The following is a 19,334-nucleotide window of genomic DNA, read 5'->3' as shown; positions in this document are numbered from 1 at the left end:
ACATAGGACCCTATGGGAAATGCATACAAATGACTTCTTTTAGAGAACCACTGAATGGAATAAAACCAAACATGGCATGAATGTTCCTTATGAGGTGCTGACCAAGTGTTGTTACTTTGTAGCCGATCCGCCATCCAAGATGGCCGCCAGTGGGGGACTTTTGAATGAAATTAAACATGTTCCTTTCCTTATCAATGAGGTTGTGTTGTCACTTTTAGCCAAATTTTATATTTTTTCATATGATTTCAAAAACCCAAGTAGAATCAGGTGAGCGATACAGGCTCTTGAGAGCCTCTAGTTTTATATAATTTTAAAAACACAAATAGAATCAGGTGAGCGATACAGGCTCTTGAGAGCCTCTAGTTTTATATTAGACATTTGCGGAAACTACGTCTATACCTAGGATTACACTTTAGACTTACGATTACATTTGACGAAAACAAAGGGTCATCTCAAAGTAAATATATAAATAATAGAGATATATAGTAAAACCAAATGATTTTTTTTTATTGTAAATTGGTCTTTTCGACGACATACGCATATGGTTACAACCTACAGTGCATTCGAATCACTGTATTAGATGACGCAAGAAATTCCAATGAATTTGTGTTTTTTTTAATTGGCGTGATCAACCTTTACTTTATAATGTGTCAAAAATCTAGAGCCACGCTTGTTAATATGGAAAAGAATTATCTACATCGTATACTAAAATGATCACAAAATATCTATAAAAATTGTACTACAAAAAAAAAAAACCAACGCAAGACCTTGCAGTTTTTTTTCCTGTGTCGTTTAAAAGCTATGACAGGTTTTGTAACCACTCGTCTCTATTGGCCCGTCTGTCCGTTCATCCCTCAAAACTACCTTGGGTAAATTTTATAAAAGTTTTTTTTTGCTCCATTGAGGGGACTCATGTACAAATCGTTATAATTAATAGCGTCGAAGCGTGAAGGTGATTTCTACATCTACCGTGGAGCAACTTGCTGTTTGGTTATTTTTCATTTTCAAGACTCACTCTAGAAAAAAAAAATCGTCAATATTCTCTTGGCTTGATGGAAGGCAATGATATATTTTTACTTCTGAGTTCGGATAATTCAACTCAATCAATTACATGCAGCGTCACAGACCCAGACACGTCATTAACCTTGACTAAGTTGAAAATTAAAATTTCAATTATTTGAGTTCATCTTTTTTACATTTGAACATAGCTCTGAACATTTTGAATTATATATTCTACTTAAAAATATTCATTGATAACAGTGTCAAGGGCGGATCCAGCCATTTTCAAGAAGGTTCCCAACCTAGTGTTCAGAGGAGTGTTAACCTTATACCCCCATTTAAATGCATTTGTCGTCCAAAAAAAAGGATGGGTTCCAACCACCGGAACCCTCATCCTGGGTCCGCCACTGGGTGTTATTTTTTCGTGGTATTTTTTTTTTTAGTTCTAAAACGGTAGAAAAATTAAAGAGTTGGTCTAATTCATAAAATAAAAATAAAGAGCACGTACAATGATAAAATAAAGAAGCATTAATATCTTCTTCACACCTACAATGTACATAAACTAACCATCATGTTCTTAAAAAAAAGAAAATGTAACTATATATGCATTTTAATGTGCCTATTGTTATGCGTTTACTTTTCTACATTGGCTAGAGGTACAGGGGGAGGGTTGAGATCCCATAAACATGTTTAACCCCGCCGTAATTTTGCGCCTGTCCTAAGTCAGGAGCCTCTGGCCTTTGTTAGTCTTGTATGTTTTTTAATTTTATTTTCTTGTGTATAATTCGGAGTTTAGTATGACGTCCATTATCACTGTACTAGTATACATATTTTTTAGGGGCCAGCTGAAGGACACCTACGGGTGCGGGAATTCTCGCTACATTGAAGACCCGTTGGTGGCCTTCGGCTGTTGTCTGCTCTGTGGTCGGGTTATTGTCGCTTTGACACATTTACCATTTCCTTTCTCAATTTTATACACATTTAATAATGTCATTGTGCTTCTTAGTTGATCGCCCTTTCCTAAGTCTTGCTGAAATAAATTTCTAGTTGTCCCAACCTAGGCAATGACAATTGTTTTTTTTTTTATATTTTACCATTCTATCATACTCCGGTCTCTGTCCGTACCTTTAAATTAAGCACAACCTTGATAACAACATATCCTAGATACAATTTGTAAAACCCCAATGTTCAAAAATTGAAAAAAGTCGTACGAGTTGGATCTAGTTTTGGAACGGTATTATATGTTTTCACTTTGAGATGACCCATGATTTAAATGCTACCTGTAAGTGTAATTGTAATCCCAATCGTAGGTGTATGAGAGTTTCCGCAAATGTCTAATACTATATGCAATATGTCATCTGTATTTGTTGTATGGAAATATTTTACAACTCAACATACTGAAGCTGCACACCAAATATAAATTATCATTCCCTTAAAAAAAGCCAAGAAAACTTTTACAAATTTCATTGTACAATGAGTGTTGTAAAATGATAAACTGTTAGCAAACAGGAAGGGGATACACAACAGATATAACAAGAGTGAACACGCTGAAATGTCTCGCATGTTCATTGATTTTATGTTGATAGTCCTAAATATCTGAATATATAGTTTTACTATCACAATAACTCAACATAATTAAAGAACATGAAGCCAAAGTCAGATAAACTAAACCAAAATACATATGCACCTTACAATCATTGGATACACAAAATATAGTTGATTTGTTGCTTATAGTTTCTTAGAAACAAACTTGAAAATTAGGTCAAGGTAAAATAAAACCTTTTACCAACAAATGCCATAGATATTGCTTATTAGGTTTTCTCAGAGTAAGGTATTAAACCTCCAATTCATGACTTATTTACGAATTAAATAATTTCGAGTGCTGAAAAACCATAAAACTGGGATTTGTTTTTTATGTGTGAATTTAAAGGCTGACTGAGAATTTCCTCAATTTTGATAAATTAAGAGATAATTAAGGTTCCAATTCCATCAGTCTAAGTTGACTTTAGATGAAATTTTCTAATAAGTATATGCCTTTTGGTTATACAGCTCTGAACGTGTTGAGGTCTTATACATTTGGCTTTCGAATCTTTGAATTTGAGCATTCCTTATGAAGGTTAATCATTTTTATCTAGAAAAGCACGCACAAAATTAGTAAGACAAGCTCAAACAGAATTAAGACATTTTCAAATAGAGACAGTATACATAACTTGCTTCCCATGGAGATTCACTTGTTGTCGAGTATCGAGTTGCAAGTTACAAAAGTCGAGATGCGAGGTACGAAAGTCGAGTTGCGAGTTAAGAAAGTCGAGTTGCGAGTTACGAAAGTCGAGTTGCGAGTTAAGAAAGTCGAGTTGCAAGTTACGAAAGTCGAGTTGCGAGTTAAAAAAAGTCGAGTTGCGAGTTAAGAAAGTAGAGTTGCGAGTTAAGAAAGTCGAGTTGCGAGTTAAGAAAGTCGAGTTGCGAGTTACGAAAGCCGAGTTGCGAGTTACGAAAGTCGAGTTGCGAGTTACGAAAGTCGAGTTGCGAGTTAAGATAGTCGAGTTGCGAGTTACGAAAGTAGAGTTGCAAGTTACGAAAGTCGAGTTGCCGAGCCTGGCAATAATCGTTAGGGACCGCAAAATTTATTTTTTGGCAGTGACACAAAAAATTGTGGACGTTAAAATTATATATGTCTACATTGGCTAGAGATACAGGGGAAATGATGTGCGTGCATAAAACAAGTTTAAACCCGCTGCATTTTTGTGTCTGACCTAAGTCAGGAACCTTTAGCCTTTGTTGCTCTTGTATATTTTTTTTTATTTTGGTTTTTGGTTCATCTTTATATTTAGGAGCATAGAATGGCGTAAATATTCTTGATCTAACAATATATAACACTGTGTTTCGGGGCCTGCTTGGGGCTCCCTCTAGGTGTGTGATTTCTCGCTGTGTTGAAGACCAAATGGCCTTCGGTTGAATTGCATATTTTGGTTGGGTTGCTGTCTCTTTGACTCATTCCCCGATTTTATTCTTTGGTCTATACATGTAGCCATCAAAGATACTATTGTAAAAACTACATTTGCGCCATTTTACAGGTAAGGTTTAATTGGAAAATTTAAAATGTTTAGTGCTACATCGTGAATAAGATTTTTTTAAAGTATTCCTCCTGGGTATTGGGTAATTTATAAAACTGAGTCACTTAGGTTTAAAATTATATAGTGTTCACACGTTTGATTGTCAATTATGAATTAATTAGTAAAACGGTTTCCGTTAGTTTTCTAAGAATTCAACTTGGATTGTTCCATATTCGGGAAACTAAGGGTGATACTATGGTAATAACACCCGATGCAGGACGTAACAGCCATACTGCCATGACGTCCATAGAGATGTTCGAAATGTAAAGCCCCGATCACAACAGATCGTACGATTTTTTGTCGTGGAAGATCAATAAAAAAGTTGTCGTGCAAAATCAAATGTCAAAAAAATATTTCGAGAGGTCACATCAGCTACGACATGTCTACGATGGTTCCACGATGGGTACAGTACAAGAAAAAAGAATTGTAATTATACTGTCGTGGGTTTGTCGCAAGTGAGTCTTGTGAAAGTCGTGCGACTGTCGTACGACAATCGTGAGTTGTTGGGTCTATTTTTCAGATTTTCATGTCATGGAAATATGCGTGTTACTGTCGTGTCACTGTCTTGCCACTGTCGAACGACTGTCGCACAACAGTCGTGTGTTACTCGTACGTCTGAATCCGAACTGCTAGTATATAAAGAAGGCCCGATTTATTGCGTGCCATTTGCCATTTGCTTTCAATATTGTTCAGTGTCATTATAAATTTGGTCTAAATAAACGACGTTATTCGTATTATATGAAAAAGAAGATGTGGTATGATTGTCAATGAGACAACTGTCCACAAGAAACCAAAATGACACAGAAATTAACAACTGTAGGTCACCGTACGGCCTTCATAAATGAGCAAAGACCATACCCCATAGTCAGCTATAAAAGACCCCGAAAGGCAATGTTATATAAAAACAAATCAAACGAGAAAACTAACGGTCTTATTTACATAAAAAAAAATGAACGAAAAACAAATATGTAACACATGAACAGACGACCACCACTGAATTACAGGCTCCTGACTTAGGACAGGCACATACATACATAATGTGGCGGGGGATGATTTCATAGGAAAATTAGTCTGGGGACATAAAATTTATTTAAAAAATTGATACACAACTATTTAACAATATTAAAACATATTACATTTATAGTTACCTTTAAAACTAAGGGCTTGGCTATTTAAACCTAGAATTGTTAATGACATGGACATGATTTCCTAGGAAAATTAGTCTGGAGACAAATTTTCTTAAACAGATTGATACACAACTCTTTCGTTTTGTCTTTAACAATATCAAAACATATTACATTCATATTCACCTTTTAAAATTAAGGGCATTGACATTTTAACCTAAGACTATTAATGACATGGACATGATTCCATAGGAAAATTAGTCTGGGGACATAAATTTTATCAAAAATATAACTATGCAACTCTTAAACATTACTAAAACATAACATATATATTTCCATGGTTTAAATGTAATTAAATTTATTATAGGATTTTATAGGACATGATTACCTAGGAAAATTAGTCTGGGGATATATATATAATTACTAACATCGGACTAAATAACTAGTAAATTCTGTAACCATGGACTCTTTATACTATAGCAATATTTGTCCGCCCAGACATATTTTTCCAGGACAAATTTATTACTAACACACGCATGCTTTGTTTATCAAATGTGAATCAATCCTCAAAAATATTTTTGTAACTCGCAACTCGACTTTCGTAACTCCCAACTAGACTTTTGTAACTCGCAACTCGACTTTTGTAACTCGCAACTCGACTTTTGTAACTCGCAACTCGACTTTTTTAACTCGCAACTCGACTTTCGTAACTCGCAACTCGAATTTCTTAACTCGCAACTCGACTTTCTTAACTCGCAACTCGACTTTTGTAACTCGCAACTCGACTTTCTTAACTCGTAACTCGACTTTTGTAACTCGCAACTCGACTTTCTTAACTCACAACTCGGCTTTCTGAACTCGCAACTCTACTTTCGTAACTCGCAACTCGACTTTCTTAACTTGCAACTCGACTTTTGTAACTCGCAACTAGACTTTTGTAACTCGCAACTCGACTATCTTAACTCGCAACTTGCAACTCGACGATAAGAAATCCTCCTTCCCATGATATAACAATGCATTTAAATTACATCTGAAATAATTTCTTTGGCAATGATTTTGATGATACAGTTAAATAGAAACAGTAAATAAAAAGGTGAATAATCAATTAATAGAAGAAAATGATTGACACAGTCCATTATAAAAGTCGAAAATAAAATGTTATTTTTGAGCCAGACAACTTGTTATCTTGTAATAACAATTTTTTTGTGAATTTGTTCCTCCATTGCTGGTACAAACTGTATCTGCTGGTAACTCGTCTTCTGATTGGCTGACGTTATTTTGTTATCAGACCATAGACTTAATTTAGTCATGTGACCGTGACGTCATCAACGTTTTTTCAAGGTTTTCTACGGTTTAAAATGGAATTTAGAATAAAATTATTAGAAATGACTGTAATATTTTTTCTGTCTAATCAAAATAACATAAAAAATGTGGTGCACACTGTTAAATAACCCGCCACGCATGTTATTCAGTGTGCACCAAATTTTTTATGTTATTTCTTCATAGACAGAAAAAAATATTACAGTCATTTCTTAAATGAATGATGATATGAATTCTCTATACATGTTTTACACATTTCTTTGTAGATTTATTCCAATTATGGATGGATTCAATACACTGTTACAGTAGATTGGAAGAGGACAGAAATAAATCTGATGTCAAAAAGAGAAAATCAGATGATCTTGATCCACCGATAGTTATTGTTGGCACTTGGAAAGATGCCTTGATCTGTGATGTAGAAAAGGTATTGGAAATTACAAATGTTGTCAGATGTTTTTATAAAAAAGAAGATGTGGTATGTTTGCCAATGAGACAACTCTCCAAAAGAGACCAAATGACACAGAAATTAACAAGTGTATATCACTGCACAGCCTTCAACAATGCGAAAAGCCCATACAGCAAAGTGTTTATTTGTACAGATACCTGTTTTACTGTTTCACCAGACCAACACATATGACATATATTGACAATATATAAATGCAAGCTTTATCACATTGTAAGGTTAAAAGTGTTTATAGGAAAAGCAATTCGTTTTAATAGTTTACAAAAGATCTTTCAACAATTTCTGAAATATGATATAGTACAATAAACCCATCATGCATGTACAAAGATAAGAGGACAATTTTTATTTTATTTAGATTGATGATGCATGCAGCAAAAATATTTCAAAGTATGCAGAGAATATCTCAGACGATGAACTAACACATATCAGGCAAACATACTTCATTTCCAATACAGAAGATGATCCCAGTGTATTCCAGCAAATACGAGAAAACATCCTACGTTTAGCAAGAACAATGAGAACATGGAATACAGATTATCCTTTAAAATTTATCCAGCTTGAAAAACGACTTCAAGAAAAGAAGAAGGTGTTACCTATTATTTCCTTTCAAGAAATTCAGAATATTGCTATTGATACACCTCAGCCACTCAATGATGAAGAACTAAAATTGTTCCTGGAATTTCACCATGAGATCAGAGCCTTAGTTTATTTCAATGATCTTCCTTCTTATATTATTTTAGACACACAGTGGTTGTCTGATGTTTTTAGATGTATTGTCACAGCCAAAAAATTTAGTGCTAATAGTATAAGAAATGAAAACAAATGGAAAGAATTGTATAGTAGAGGCAAATTGCATAGCGAGGTTTTAGACGACATATTTAGAAAAAGTGAAAGCATTTTTTCCAAATACAAGGATCATATCCTGAATGTAATGGAGAAATTTGATATCATTATACGTCCTAACACATCGGAAACTCAAAGAGATGCTGGTGATGACAAACCTCTCTATTATCTACCTTGTATGATTAAATCAGAACCCGAATGTGATATATATAAAATGTTTAATGTGACGGAAAACATATGTACTAAGTCTACCTGGTTGTGTTATGTGTTTAGGTTTCTACCACCTCATTTAATGAATCATTTAATTGCGTCACTGTGCAGGAAATATAACGTTGCAGAAGTTGTCACTAAGGAACAGAAAAGACAAATTACTCTTTTCAGAAGCTCAGCTGTCTTTGAGTTACAGAAAACAACAAAATTGAGAAAATTACTTATTATGAAAGGTCCAAATATTATTCAAATTCAGATTTGGCAGTTTGGGAAGCAAGTCACTGTTGAAAGAGGTTTGTTCAAATACATTGCAGACTTTGTGACAGAGGAAATAAGCAAGTTAATAAGTACAAGATTCAAGATGTCCAATGTAAGATTTGAGTTGAAGTGGGAATGTGGCCAAACAAAACCAGAGTGTGTGACAGGATCATTTGATTTAAGTGAAGATCAGGAAGAAACATATTATTGTGAGACATGTACTACTATACACACATTCGCTGGTGAATGGTCAGATCTACAACATAAAACATCTGATGTAAGTTAAAGGTTTATTCATATTTTACATGTTATATGTATTCTATATAGAAAATGTGTAATTATATTATACACTGGTTACTATCTTTCAGTCCTTCAATCTACCTATATCCTATGAAAGTTTTCCTTGCTTTTCTCCTGGGTACTAAAGTTATAGTTATTGAGTGATAAAAATATTATTTGCACTTTAACAGGTCAGTGTGTTACTGTTTGTTATTTAAGAAATAATTCATAGGGGCTTGAATTTATACTAATTTTACCACGGGTTAATTGGCTCTTTATGCTGAATATTTTACAGTGAGAGTGAAATATCAGCATAAAGGGCAAACCCGTGGTAAAGTCAGTATAAAAGCAAGCCCCCATGAATTATTTCTATTCTAATAAGACGAATATGGCCATTCATTTTGATGGAGGCGCTCTCGGTGAAGGAAAAAATGCCATTCCCATAAATAACGCACTATTAAGACGTTAAAGAACAGAGCAAATGGAACTAGTGGCATGCTTTAACTATTACAATAACGTATTTAGATAGGTTATTGTGATTTTAAATGATAGCTTAATTACTTGCATGTCACACAAAAAAACATATGACGTGGGAGTACAATCAGAACCGCCCGAACAATATATTCATATTTTACCAGGGGTGTGTACTCAAAGCGTATAATGGACGTCATGTTAGATTTCGATATATATGGGTTAAGTAAATTCTATATTGGGTTAAAGCTTTGCTCTCACCACATAAAATTTATGATTATTTTCATTAATAATTCATAGATTTAAGTAGAGTGATGTTTTAATTAAATATAAGGTAGTAGTGGTCAACCGATAGTGGTTATTAACTTTTGTTTAAAAATTATTTTTTATTGTCACAGAGTTCTGAAAATGATCCCAGATCTAATCTTCAAATCGAAAGCTCAAGTCAAACCGAAACTACAGTTCAATCCACCAAGGTAACAATCTTTTATTTTATTGTAGAGCATATTTGTATAACTAGTAGTAAGTATTACATAAAGTGCAATGTCAATTACTTATTTTACTTAAAACAAATTCTTGAGAAAATGTCATGCATTCGTCAAATCGAGCAATTGTCTTTGGATTGACACTATATGCTTTGTAATAGTTCATTCCATCAAAATGCAAACTATTGAGACAATTCATGTTATAAAATCATGATACTCTTAACTGAGCATTTTACACATTTTAGCATTTTAGAATTACTGACCGAGTAGGCTATTTCTATGATTTTGCGACTTTTACCTTCGTCCCTGAATGTAAAAAAAACCAAACATTTCCTTGAGTTGTATGAAACTTATAGGAATAAAATTGGGATGGAAATGGGGAATGTGCCAAAGAGACAACAACCCGACCATAGAGCAGACAACAGCAGAAGGTCACCAACAGGTCTTCAATGCAACGAGAAATTCTCGCACCCGGAGACGTCCTTCAACTGGCCCCTAAACAAATATATACTGGTTCAGTGATAATGAACCCCATACTAAACTCCAAATTGTACACTAATTTCCAGTTTTATGAGGTAACTCATCTCTGAAGAGAAATCTAACTTGTTTTACTAATATGCATACATAGCCATAAGACATACTTGCATGCTTGGCTATGTCGATTATTCAACCTATCTTTATCTTAAGACATACGTGCATGCTTGGCTATGTCGATTATTCAACCTATCTTTATCTTAAGACATACGTGCATGCTTGGCTATGTCGATTATTCAACCTATCTTTATCTTAAGACATACTTGCATGCTTGGCTATGTCGATTATTCAACCTATCTTTATCTTAAGACATACTTGCATGCTTGGCTATGTCGATTATTCAACGTATCTTTATCTTAAGACATACTTGCATGCTTGGCTATGTCGATTATTCAACTTATCTTTATCTTAAGACATACTTGCATGCTTGGCTATGTCGATTGTTCAACCTATCTTTATCTTAAGACATACTTGCATGCTTGGCTATGTCGATTGTTCAACCTATCTTTATCTTAAGACATACTTGCATGCTTGGCTATGTCGATTGTTCAACCTATCTTTATCTTAAGACATACTTGCATGCTTGGCTATGTCGATTATTCAACCTATCTTTATCTTAAGACATACTTGCATGTTTGGCTATGTCGATTGTTCAACCTATCTTTATCTTAAGACATACTTGCATGCTTGGCTATGTCGATTGTTCAACCTATCTTTATCTTAAGACATATGTGCATGCTTGGCTATGTCGATTATTCAACCTATCTTTATCTTAAGACATACTTGCATGCTTGGCTATGTCGATTATTCAACCTATCTTTATCTTAAGACATACTTGCATGCTTGGCTATGTCGATTGTTCAACCTATCTTTATCTTAAGACATACTTGCATGCTTGGCTATGTCGATTATTCAACCTATCTTTATCTTAAGACATACGTGCATGCTTGGCTATGTCGATTATTCAACCTATCTTTATCTTAAGACATACTTGCATGCTTGGCTATGTCGATTGTTCAACCTATCTTTATCTTAAGACATACGTGCATGCTTGGCTATGTCGATTATTCAACCTATCTTTATCTTAAGACATACGTGCATGCTTGGCTATGTCGATTATTCAACCTATCTTTATCTTAAGACATACTTGCATGCTTGGCTATGTCGATTATTCAACCTATCTTTATCTTAAGACATACTTGCATGCTTGGCTATGTCGATTGTTCAACCTATCTTTATCTTAAGACATACTTGCATGCTTGGCTATGTCGATTGTTCAACCTATCTTTATCTTAAGACATACGTGCATGCTTGGCTATGTCGATTATTCAACCTATCTTTATCTTAAGACATACGTGCATGCTTGGCTATGTCGATTATTCAACCTATCTTTATCTTAAGACATACTTGCATGCTTGGCTATGTCGATTATTCAACCTATCTTTATCATAAGACATACTTGCATGCTTGGCTATGTCGATTATTCAACCTATCTTTATCTTAAGACATACTTGCATGCTTGGCTATGTCGATTATTCAACCTATCTTTATCTTAAGACATACTTGCATGCTTGGCTATGTCGATTATTTAACCTATCTTTATCTTAAGACATACTTGCATGCTTGGCTTTGTCGATTATTCAACCTATCTTTATCTTAAGACATACTTGCATGCTTGGCTATGTCGATTATTCAACCTATCTTTATCTTAAGACATACTTGCATGCTTGGCTATGTCGATTATTCAACCTATCTTTATCTTAAGACATACTTGCATGCTTGGCTATGTCGATTATTCAACCTATCTTTATCTTAAGACATACTTGCATGCTTGGCTATGTCGATTATTCAACCTATCTTTATCTTAAGACATACTTGCATGCTTGGCTATGTCGATTATTCAACCTATCTTTATCTTAAGACATACTTGCATGCTTGGCTTTGTCGATTATTCAACCTATCTTTATATTAAGACATACTTGCATGCTTGGCTATGTCGATTATTCAACCTATCTTTATCAAAATAGATTAAAAGAATATGTGCCACCTACATTGACAAATTGTCTGCGTAAACTTTTCATGAATATTACCAACTATTTTCAATTGAAAATGAATGACATACTTGTTTTTATTTTGAGGTATGTGTCCGTGTCCAAGCTGGTGAGAGGGTGTTATCGAGTGTCAATGAAAGAGCAACGGGAACCGCCATTTCGGCAGAGGTATGTAACATCACCTTGTATTTTTGTGCTATATTCATTTCCTATTAATCGAAAGGATAAAACAGGAGAAGTTCTTTTTTCCATTCAATATCATAATAAATTAAGGATTGAACAATGACCATCATGACTAGATATATACATGATATATAGAAGAAGAAAAAAATTGTTAAAAAAAATAAATGTAAGTGTTCTTTTATCGATGGTTAAAGTTGAACAAATGTTGACTTTCCACAAAAATTAATGTGAATTAATTTAAGAATGTAAATTCAAACGCTTGAAATAGAATTGCTGAATTCTTACATGTCTATAAAACCAGGTTCAATCCACCATTTTCTACATTTGAAAATGCCTGTACCAAGTCAGGAATATTACAGTTGTTGTCCATTCGTTTTTGATATGTTTTGTCATTTGATTTTGCCATTTGATTATGGACTTTACGATTGAATTTTCCTCTGAGTTCAGTATTTTTGTGATTTTACTTTTTTTTTCATCAACATAAATCCTTTTTCTCATTAAATAATGGCACTATTTTCGGTTCAACATTTGCCTTTGTGGAACCTTTGATAGTCATCATACTGCTGTTAGTTAAGTTGAAGCAATCATATTATCATGAATGTTTTAAATTGTTAGACCAGATGCTAAAAAATATCAATAAATGATACATGTGTTTAATTATTATGGTTTTCCTATGTAAGAAAAAAAAACATAAATTTGACACTGTTTCCTTATCATTGATACCAAAACAAACTATTTCTGAATTATTATCAGGAAGATTTTGTCAATAATTATTTTGAAACTTTAATCACAGATTTCTCCAATTGAGCAAAAGTTAGTTTCGGCTTTGGTGCCAGCTCCTTAGTTTTACTTATTAATATAAACTGTTTATGTTTTTGTTTTCTTGCTAAAACTTCTGTGAGTACTTGACCAAGTTAACTGTCAATTGATTCAGCCAAAACTTATGTGAAGTCTTATTGTAGATTATCTTGTTCTTGTTTTACATTACAATTCTTAACTCTTATATTCTTTCCAGTTCACAGAAGAGGAAATTAATTTTACAAAGATGGGAATGATAGCATTGAATATTTTTGCTGATGTTTTATATGATCTATTAAAACCAGATAAACCACATCTACGTCCAAGGTGTGATTGCGATATAACATACTTATACAGTGAACACAGGAAACTTAATAAACATGTTCCAAGTAATTCAAACCACCGACAATATCCTCATGGGCCATGGGGAGGGTGTTGGCAAGATTTTAAGAATACGGACATAGCTATTGGAGATGATATTGAGCGCATAAGACTTACGAGAAACGAATTACTACATCCTCAGATATTTAAACTTGACGAAATACGTTTCAATGAATTAAGTAATATATCAAGTGACCTTTTAAAAAGATTTGATCGCCATAACACACCAACAAAGCTGTATACAGATCGTCTGATGGAAATTCTGGCTAAAACTATTTCTAGAGAGGAAGTGAAATCAATTGAAAATGAAATATCAGGTGCATATACTTATAACCGTTTCTTTTTTTGTATTTCTTAGCCTTTTTCGTTTTTCCTGTAATGTTTAATATTCATTAATATAATCTGGGCTATTTTGAAATGACAATGACCATTACTAGACTTTTTTGTAAAAGAATAAGGGTAAATGAAGACTTGTTTGTGTTAAAATATAAGTGTATGCAGACTTATTTTAAAGTTGAGATTTGCTAAGACCCTGTTGCAATATATTTTATGCGTTCCGTTACCTGATATAAGTAGTCATTCTAGCTTCGCCTACTGATTTTGCCAGTGATAAATATTTGAAGTATAATTTGAAACAGTTATAACAAGGGTAACACAGGAATAGAAATATTGTCATGTTTAGTCTTCTTTAAACCGGCAGTAAAACTGGAGCACCTATTAAATGACATACCAATTGCACTTTGGTAAATTGTTCTCGTCCTAATCAGTAAATGTGCATTATACAAATGCCACTGGGCATTAGATAACAACAATCGTTCAATTAGTAGCTTATAATTGTCGAGCCTGCAACTTTTGTTGCAGAAAGCTCGACATAGGGATAGTGATCCTGCGGCGGCCGCGGCTACGGCGGCGGCGGTGTTAGCTCACTTCTTAAAAGCTATATATTTTAGAAGGTGGAAGATCTGGATGCTTCATATTTTGTATATAGATGCCTCATGTTACGAAGTTTCCGTCAGTCACATGTCCATTGTCCTTGACCTCATTTTCATGGTTCAGTGACCACTTGAAAAAAAAGTTCAGATTTTTTGTAATGTTAAATTCTCTCTTACTGTAAGTAATAGGATAACTATATTTCGTATGTGCGTACCTTGCAAGGTCGTCATGCCCGTCAGACAGTTTTCACTTGACCTCGACCTCATTTGATGGATCAGTGAACAAGGTTAAGTTTTGGTGGTCAAGTCCATATCTCAGATACTATAAGCAATAGGTCTAGTATATTCGGTGTATGGAAGGACTGGAAGGTGTACATGTCCAACTGGCAGGTGTCATCTGACCGTGACCTCATTTTCATGGTTCAGTGGTTATAGTTAAGTTTTTGTGTTTTGGTCTGTTTTTCTCATACTTTATGCAATAGGTTTACTATATTTGTTGTATGGAATGATTGTAAGGTGTTCATGTCTAGCGGGCAGATGTCATCTGACCTTGACCTCATTTTCATGGTTCAGTGGTTATAGTTAAGTTTTTGTGTTTTGGTCTGTTGCATACTTTATGCAATAGGTTTACTATATTTGTTGTATGGAATGATTGTAAGGTGTACATGTCTAGCGGGCAGATGTCATCTGACCTTGACCTCATTTTCATGGTTCAGTGGTCAAAGTTAAGTTTTTGAGATTTGGTCTTTTTATCTTATACTATATGTCATAGGTCAACTATATTTGGTGTCATAGGTCAACTATATTTGGTGTATGGAAATATTTTATGATCAATATGTCAGTTGTGCAGGTTTTATTTGACCTTTACCTGGTTTTCACGGTTCATTGCTCAGTGTTAAGTTTTTGTGTTTTGGTCTATTTTCTTAAACTAAAGCAATAGGCTCAACTATATTTGTCATGTTTGTTGTATGGAAGCATTGTTAGCTGTACATGTCTGCCTGGCATATGGTTCAACTGACCTTGACCTCATTTTCATGATTCATGTTTATGTGACAGTCATAATAAAGCTTTATATTTAGGAGTATCAACATAATATCAATGATAAGTAAAGAAGGCGAGACATTTCAGTGTGTGCACTCTTGTTTTATTTTAGGGATGACGATTGAAGTTGAAATTGAGCACTACATCAATGTTCAACCACAATAGAGAAACATATCATAAGAAGTACACAGTCTACCAAAGTAACAGATTTGAAGTCGATCATCTATAATAGAAACATAAATCTGTCAAATTCAGGTTGAAACTATCTATTCATAAAACTATAGACAGCAAGATGAAGAATGTGAACCAAGTGGAAAATATTGGACTAATGTTAAAGATTTGACCAATATGTGACTATAATAACTGGTTTTTTTTCAAAAATATTCACATGCAGCAAATACTGTAATATTAATATTGCTAATAACATACTACTCATATAATCGCTATGTACATACTTTAATAAATATGTGTGAATCTTTATAAACTTGTATCTATAAGTATTCTTACAGTGAAATCAAGAAAACTTGTATAGTGCCATGAGAAACATAAGACAAAACAGGAAAGCATTTTCTCTTTTGTTTTTCATGAGAAAGATATCAGAAATATTTGTCCATAAGGCATCAGGTGTTGATGCTATATATATATTCACAGCTTTATTATCTAGGCACCCCTTTATGGCTGGAATATTGTTTTGTTATATGTCTATCCCAGATTTTTTTTACATATATGGGGCAATATGCGCAATTGTTTCTACATAGGCGGTAATGGTAACGTTTTCTTCTGTTGCTCAGCCCATATCATAAACTTGTATATGTATGATGACTTGTTTCGAAGCTGAAACATTTTTTAATATGTGGTTAAATTTTCGGGGTACGAAGTGTGATTCATTTTTCCGTAAATTAGCAAACCCCAAGTATCCTTTTGGGATGTGGCTCCTCATGGTAAAAAATCCCATTTTTGACACAATAAGTTCTTTAAAAATTTAATACTTTGAACACATTTGATGGCTCCATAGTTTTTACACATTTATTCTGTGTACCCTTACTTTCTACATTAACACAAATGGTCCAGCTCAGTCATTTGTTTATCATAGAAATGTGTCAAATATCACTACACAGAGATTTTTTGTTTACACGTGACTTTTCCTCATTTCAAGGCGCATTAGGGATATTGTCCCATATTGAAATCCATAGTTCTGATTTTTCCAAATATTTTTAGGTGATCTTCATCGGTATGACATTCTGAATAAAGCTGTGTATTTTTGTCCATTTCTGAAAAAAAATAAAATCGTTTCAGCACTATCAATAGCAATGGCTTTTATCGCTATATTCATACGAAAAGGTCATTTAGACAGCAACCTGACTACACATAACCAACATACATCGACAAAAGAAATAAGTCAATGCGACAGAACCCTGACGACACAAAGAACAAAAATACATCAAAATACGATATACGTCAATTTGACATCAACCTGACGACACAAAAAAAGCAACAAAATACATCAACATACGAAAAGGTCAACTAGACAGAAAAATGACGTTACAAATAACAAAAATACATCAGCATACGAAATACGTCAATTAGACAGCAACCTGACGACACAAATAACCAAAATACACCAACAAACGAAATACATCAAGACAGAAACATGACGACACAAAAAACAAAAATACTTCAGCATACGAAATATGACAATTAGACAGCAACCTGACGACACAAATAACCAAAGTACACCAACAAACGAAATACATCAACAAGACAGAAACATGACGACACAAAAAACGAAAATACATCACCATACGAAATACGTCAATTAGACAGCGACCTGACGACACAAATAACCAAAATACACCAACAAACGAAATACATCAACAAGACAGAAACATGACGTTACAAATAACAAAAATACATCAGCATACGAAATACGTCAATAAGACAGCAACCTGACGACACAAATAACCAAAATACACCAACAAACGAAATACATCAACAAGACAGAAACATGACGACACAAAAACAAAAATACATCAGCATACGAAATACGTCAACAAGACAGAAAAATGACGTTACAAATAACAAAAATACATCAGCATACGAAATACGTCAATTAGACAGCAACCTGACGACACAAATAACCAAAATACACCAACAAACGAAATACATCAACAAGACAGAAACATGACGACACAAAAAACAAAAATACATCAGCATACGAAATATGACAATTAGACAGCAACCTGACGACACAAATAACCAAAATACACCAACAAACGAAATACATCAACAAGACAGAAACATGACGACACAAAAAACGAAAATACATCACCATACGAAATACGTCAATTAGACAGCAACCTGACGACACAAATAACCAAAATACACCAACAAACGAAATACATCAACAAGACAGAAACATGACGTTACAAATAACAAAAATACATCAGCATACGAAATACGTCAATAAGACAGCAACCTGACGACACAAATAACCAAAATACACCAACAAACGAAATACATCAACAAGACAGAAACATGACGACACAAAAAACAAAAATACATCAGCATACGAAATACGTCAACAAGACAGAAAAATGACGTTACAAATAACAAAAATACATCAGCATACGAAATACGTCAATTAGACAGCAACCTGACGACACAAATAACCAAAATACACCAACAAACGAAATACATCAACAAGACAGAAACATGACGACACAAAAAACAAAAATACATCAGCATACGAAATACGTCAATTAGACAGCAACCTGACGACACAAATAACCAAAATACACCAACAAACGAAATACATCAACAAGACAGAAACATGACGACACAAAAAACAAAAATACATCAGCATACGAAATACGTCAATTAGACAGCAACCTGACGACACAAATAACCAAAATACACCAACAAACGAAATACATCAACAAGACAGAAACATGACGTTACAAATAACAAAAATACATCAACATACGAAATACGTCAATTAGACAGCAACCTGACGACACAAAAAACCAAAATACACCAACAAACGAAATACATCAACAAGACAGAAACATGACGACACAAAAAACAAAAATACATCAGCATACGAAATACGTCAATTAGACAGCAACCTGACGACACAAAGAACCAAAATACACCAACAAACGAAATACATCAACAAGACAGAAAAATGACGTTACAAATAACAAAAATACACCAGCATATGAAATACGTCAACAAGACAGAAAAATGACGTTACAAATAACCAAAATACATCAGCATACGAAATACGTCAATTTACCAAAATACACCAACAAACGAAATACATCAACAAGACAGAAACATGACGACACGAAAAACAAAAATACATCAGCAAACGAAATACGTCAATTAGACAGCAACCTGACGACACAAATTACCATAATACACCAACAAACGAAATACATCAACAAGATAGAAACATGACGACACAAAAAAACAAAAATACATCAGCATACGAAATACCTCTATTAGACAGCAACCTGACGACACAAATAACCAAAATACACCAACAAACGAAATACATCAACAAGACAGAAACATGACGTTACAAATGACAAAAATACATCAGCATACGAAATACGTCAATAAGACAGCAACCTGACGACACAAATAACCAAAATACACCAACAAACGAAGTACATCAACAAGACAGAAACATGACGACACAAAAAACAAAAATACATCAGCATACGAAAAACGTCAATTAGACAGCAACCTGACGACACAAATAACCAAAATACACCAAAAAACGAAATACATCAACAAGACAGAAACATGACGACACAAAAAACAAAAATACATCAGCATACGAAA

The 19,334-nt window shown here is 33.9% G+C and overlaps 1 protein-coding gene across 1 annotated transcript in view; it reads left to right on the top strand.

The window, feature by feature from the left end:
- The window catches only part of LOC143083988 (uncharacterized), a 50,113-nt gene extending 34,144 nt beyond the window's left edge, over nucleotides 1-15,969 (top strand). Inside the window, exons 5-10 of the mRNA XM_076260400.1 lie at nucleotides 6,823-6,980; nucleotides 7,375-8,607; nucleotides 9,479-9,556; nucleotides 12,238-12,318; nucleotides 13,349-13,829; nucleotides 15,598-15,969. Of these exons, the coding sequence (XP_076116515.1) occupies nucleotides 6,823-6,980; nucleotides 7,375-8,607; nucleotides 9,479-9,556; nucleotides 12,238-12,318; nucleotides 13,349-13,829; nucleotides 15,598-15,650 (2,084 nt within the window). The 3' untranslated portion in view covers nucleotides 15,651-15,969. The remainder of the gene's footprint in view (nucleotides 1-6,822; nucleotides 6,981-7,374; nucleotides 8,608-9,478; nucleotides 9,557-12,237; nucleotides 12,319-13,348; nucleotides 13,830-15,597) is intronic.
- Nucleotides 15,970-19,334: the final 3,365 nt, after the last annotated feature.

The sequence above is a fragment of the Mytilus galloprovincialis genome, chromosome 7 (genome assembly GCF_965363235.1).
Source record: "Mytilus galloprovincialis chromosome 7, xbMytGall1.hap1.1, whole genome shotgun sequence".
Lineage (NCBI taxonomy): Eukaryota > Metazoa > Mollusca > Bivalvia > Mytilida > Mytilidae > Mytilus > Mytilus galloprovincialis.
Note: the sequence above shows the minus strand (reverse complement) of the source record. Positions and strands in the feature narration are given on the sequence as shown.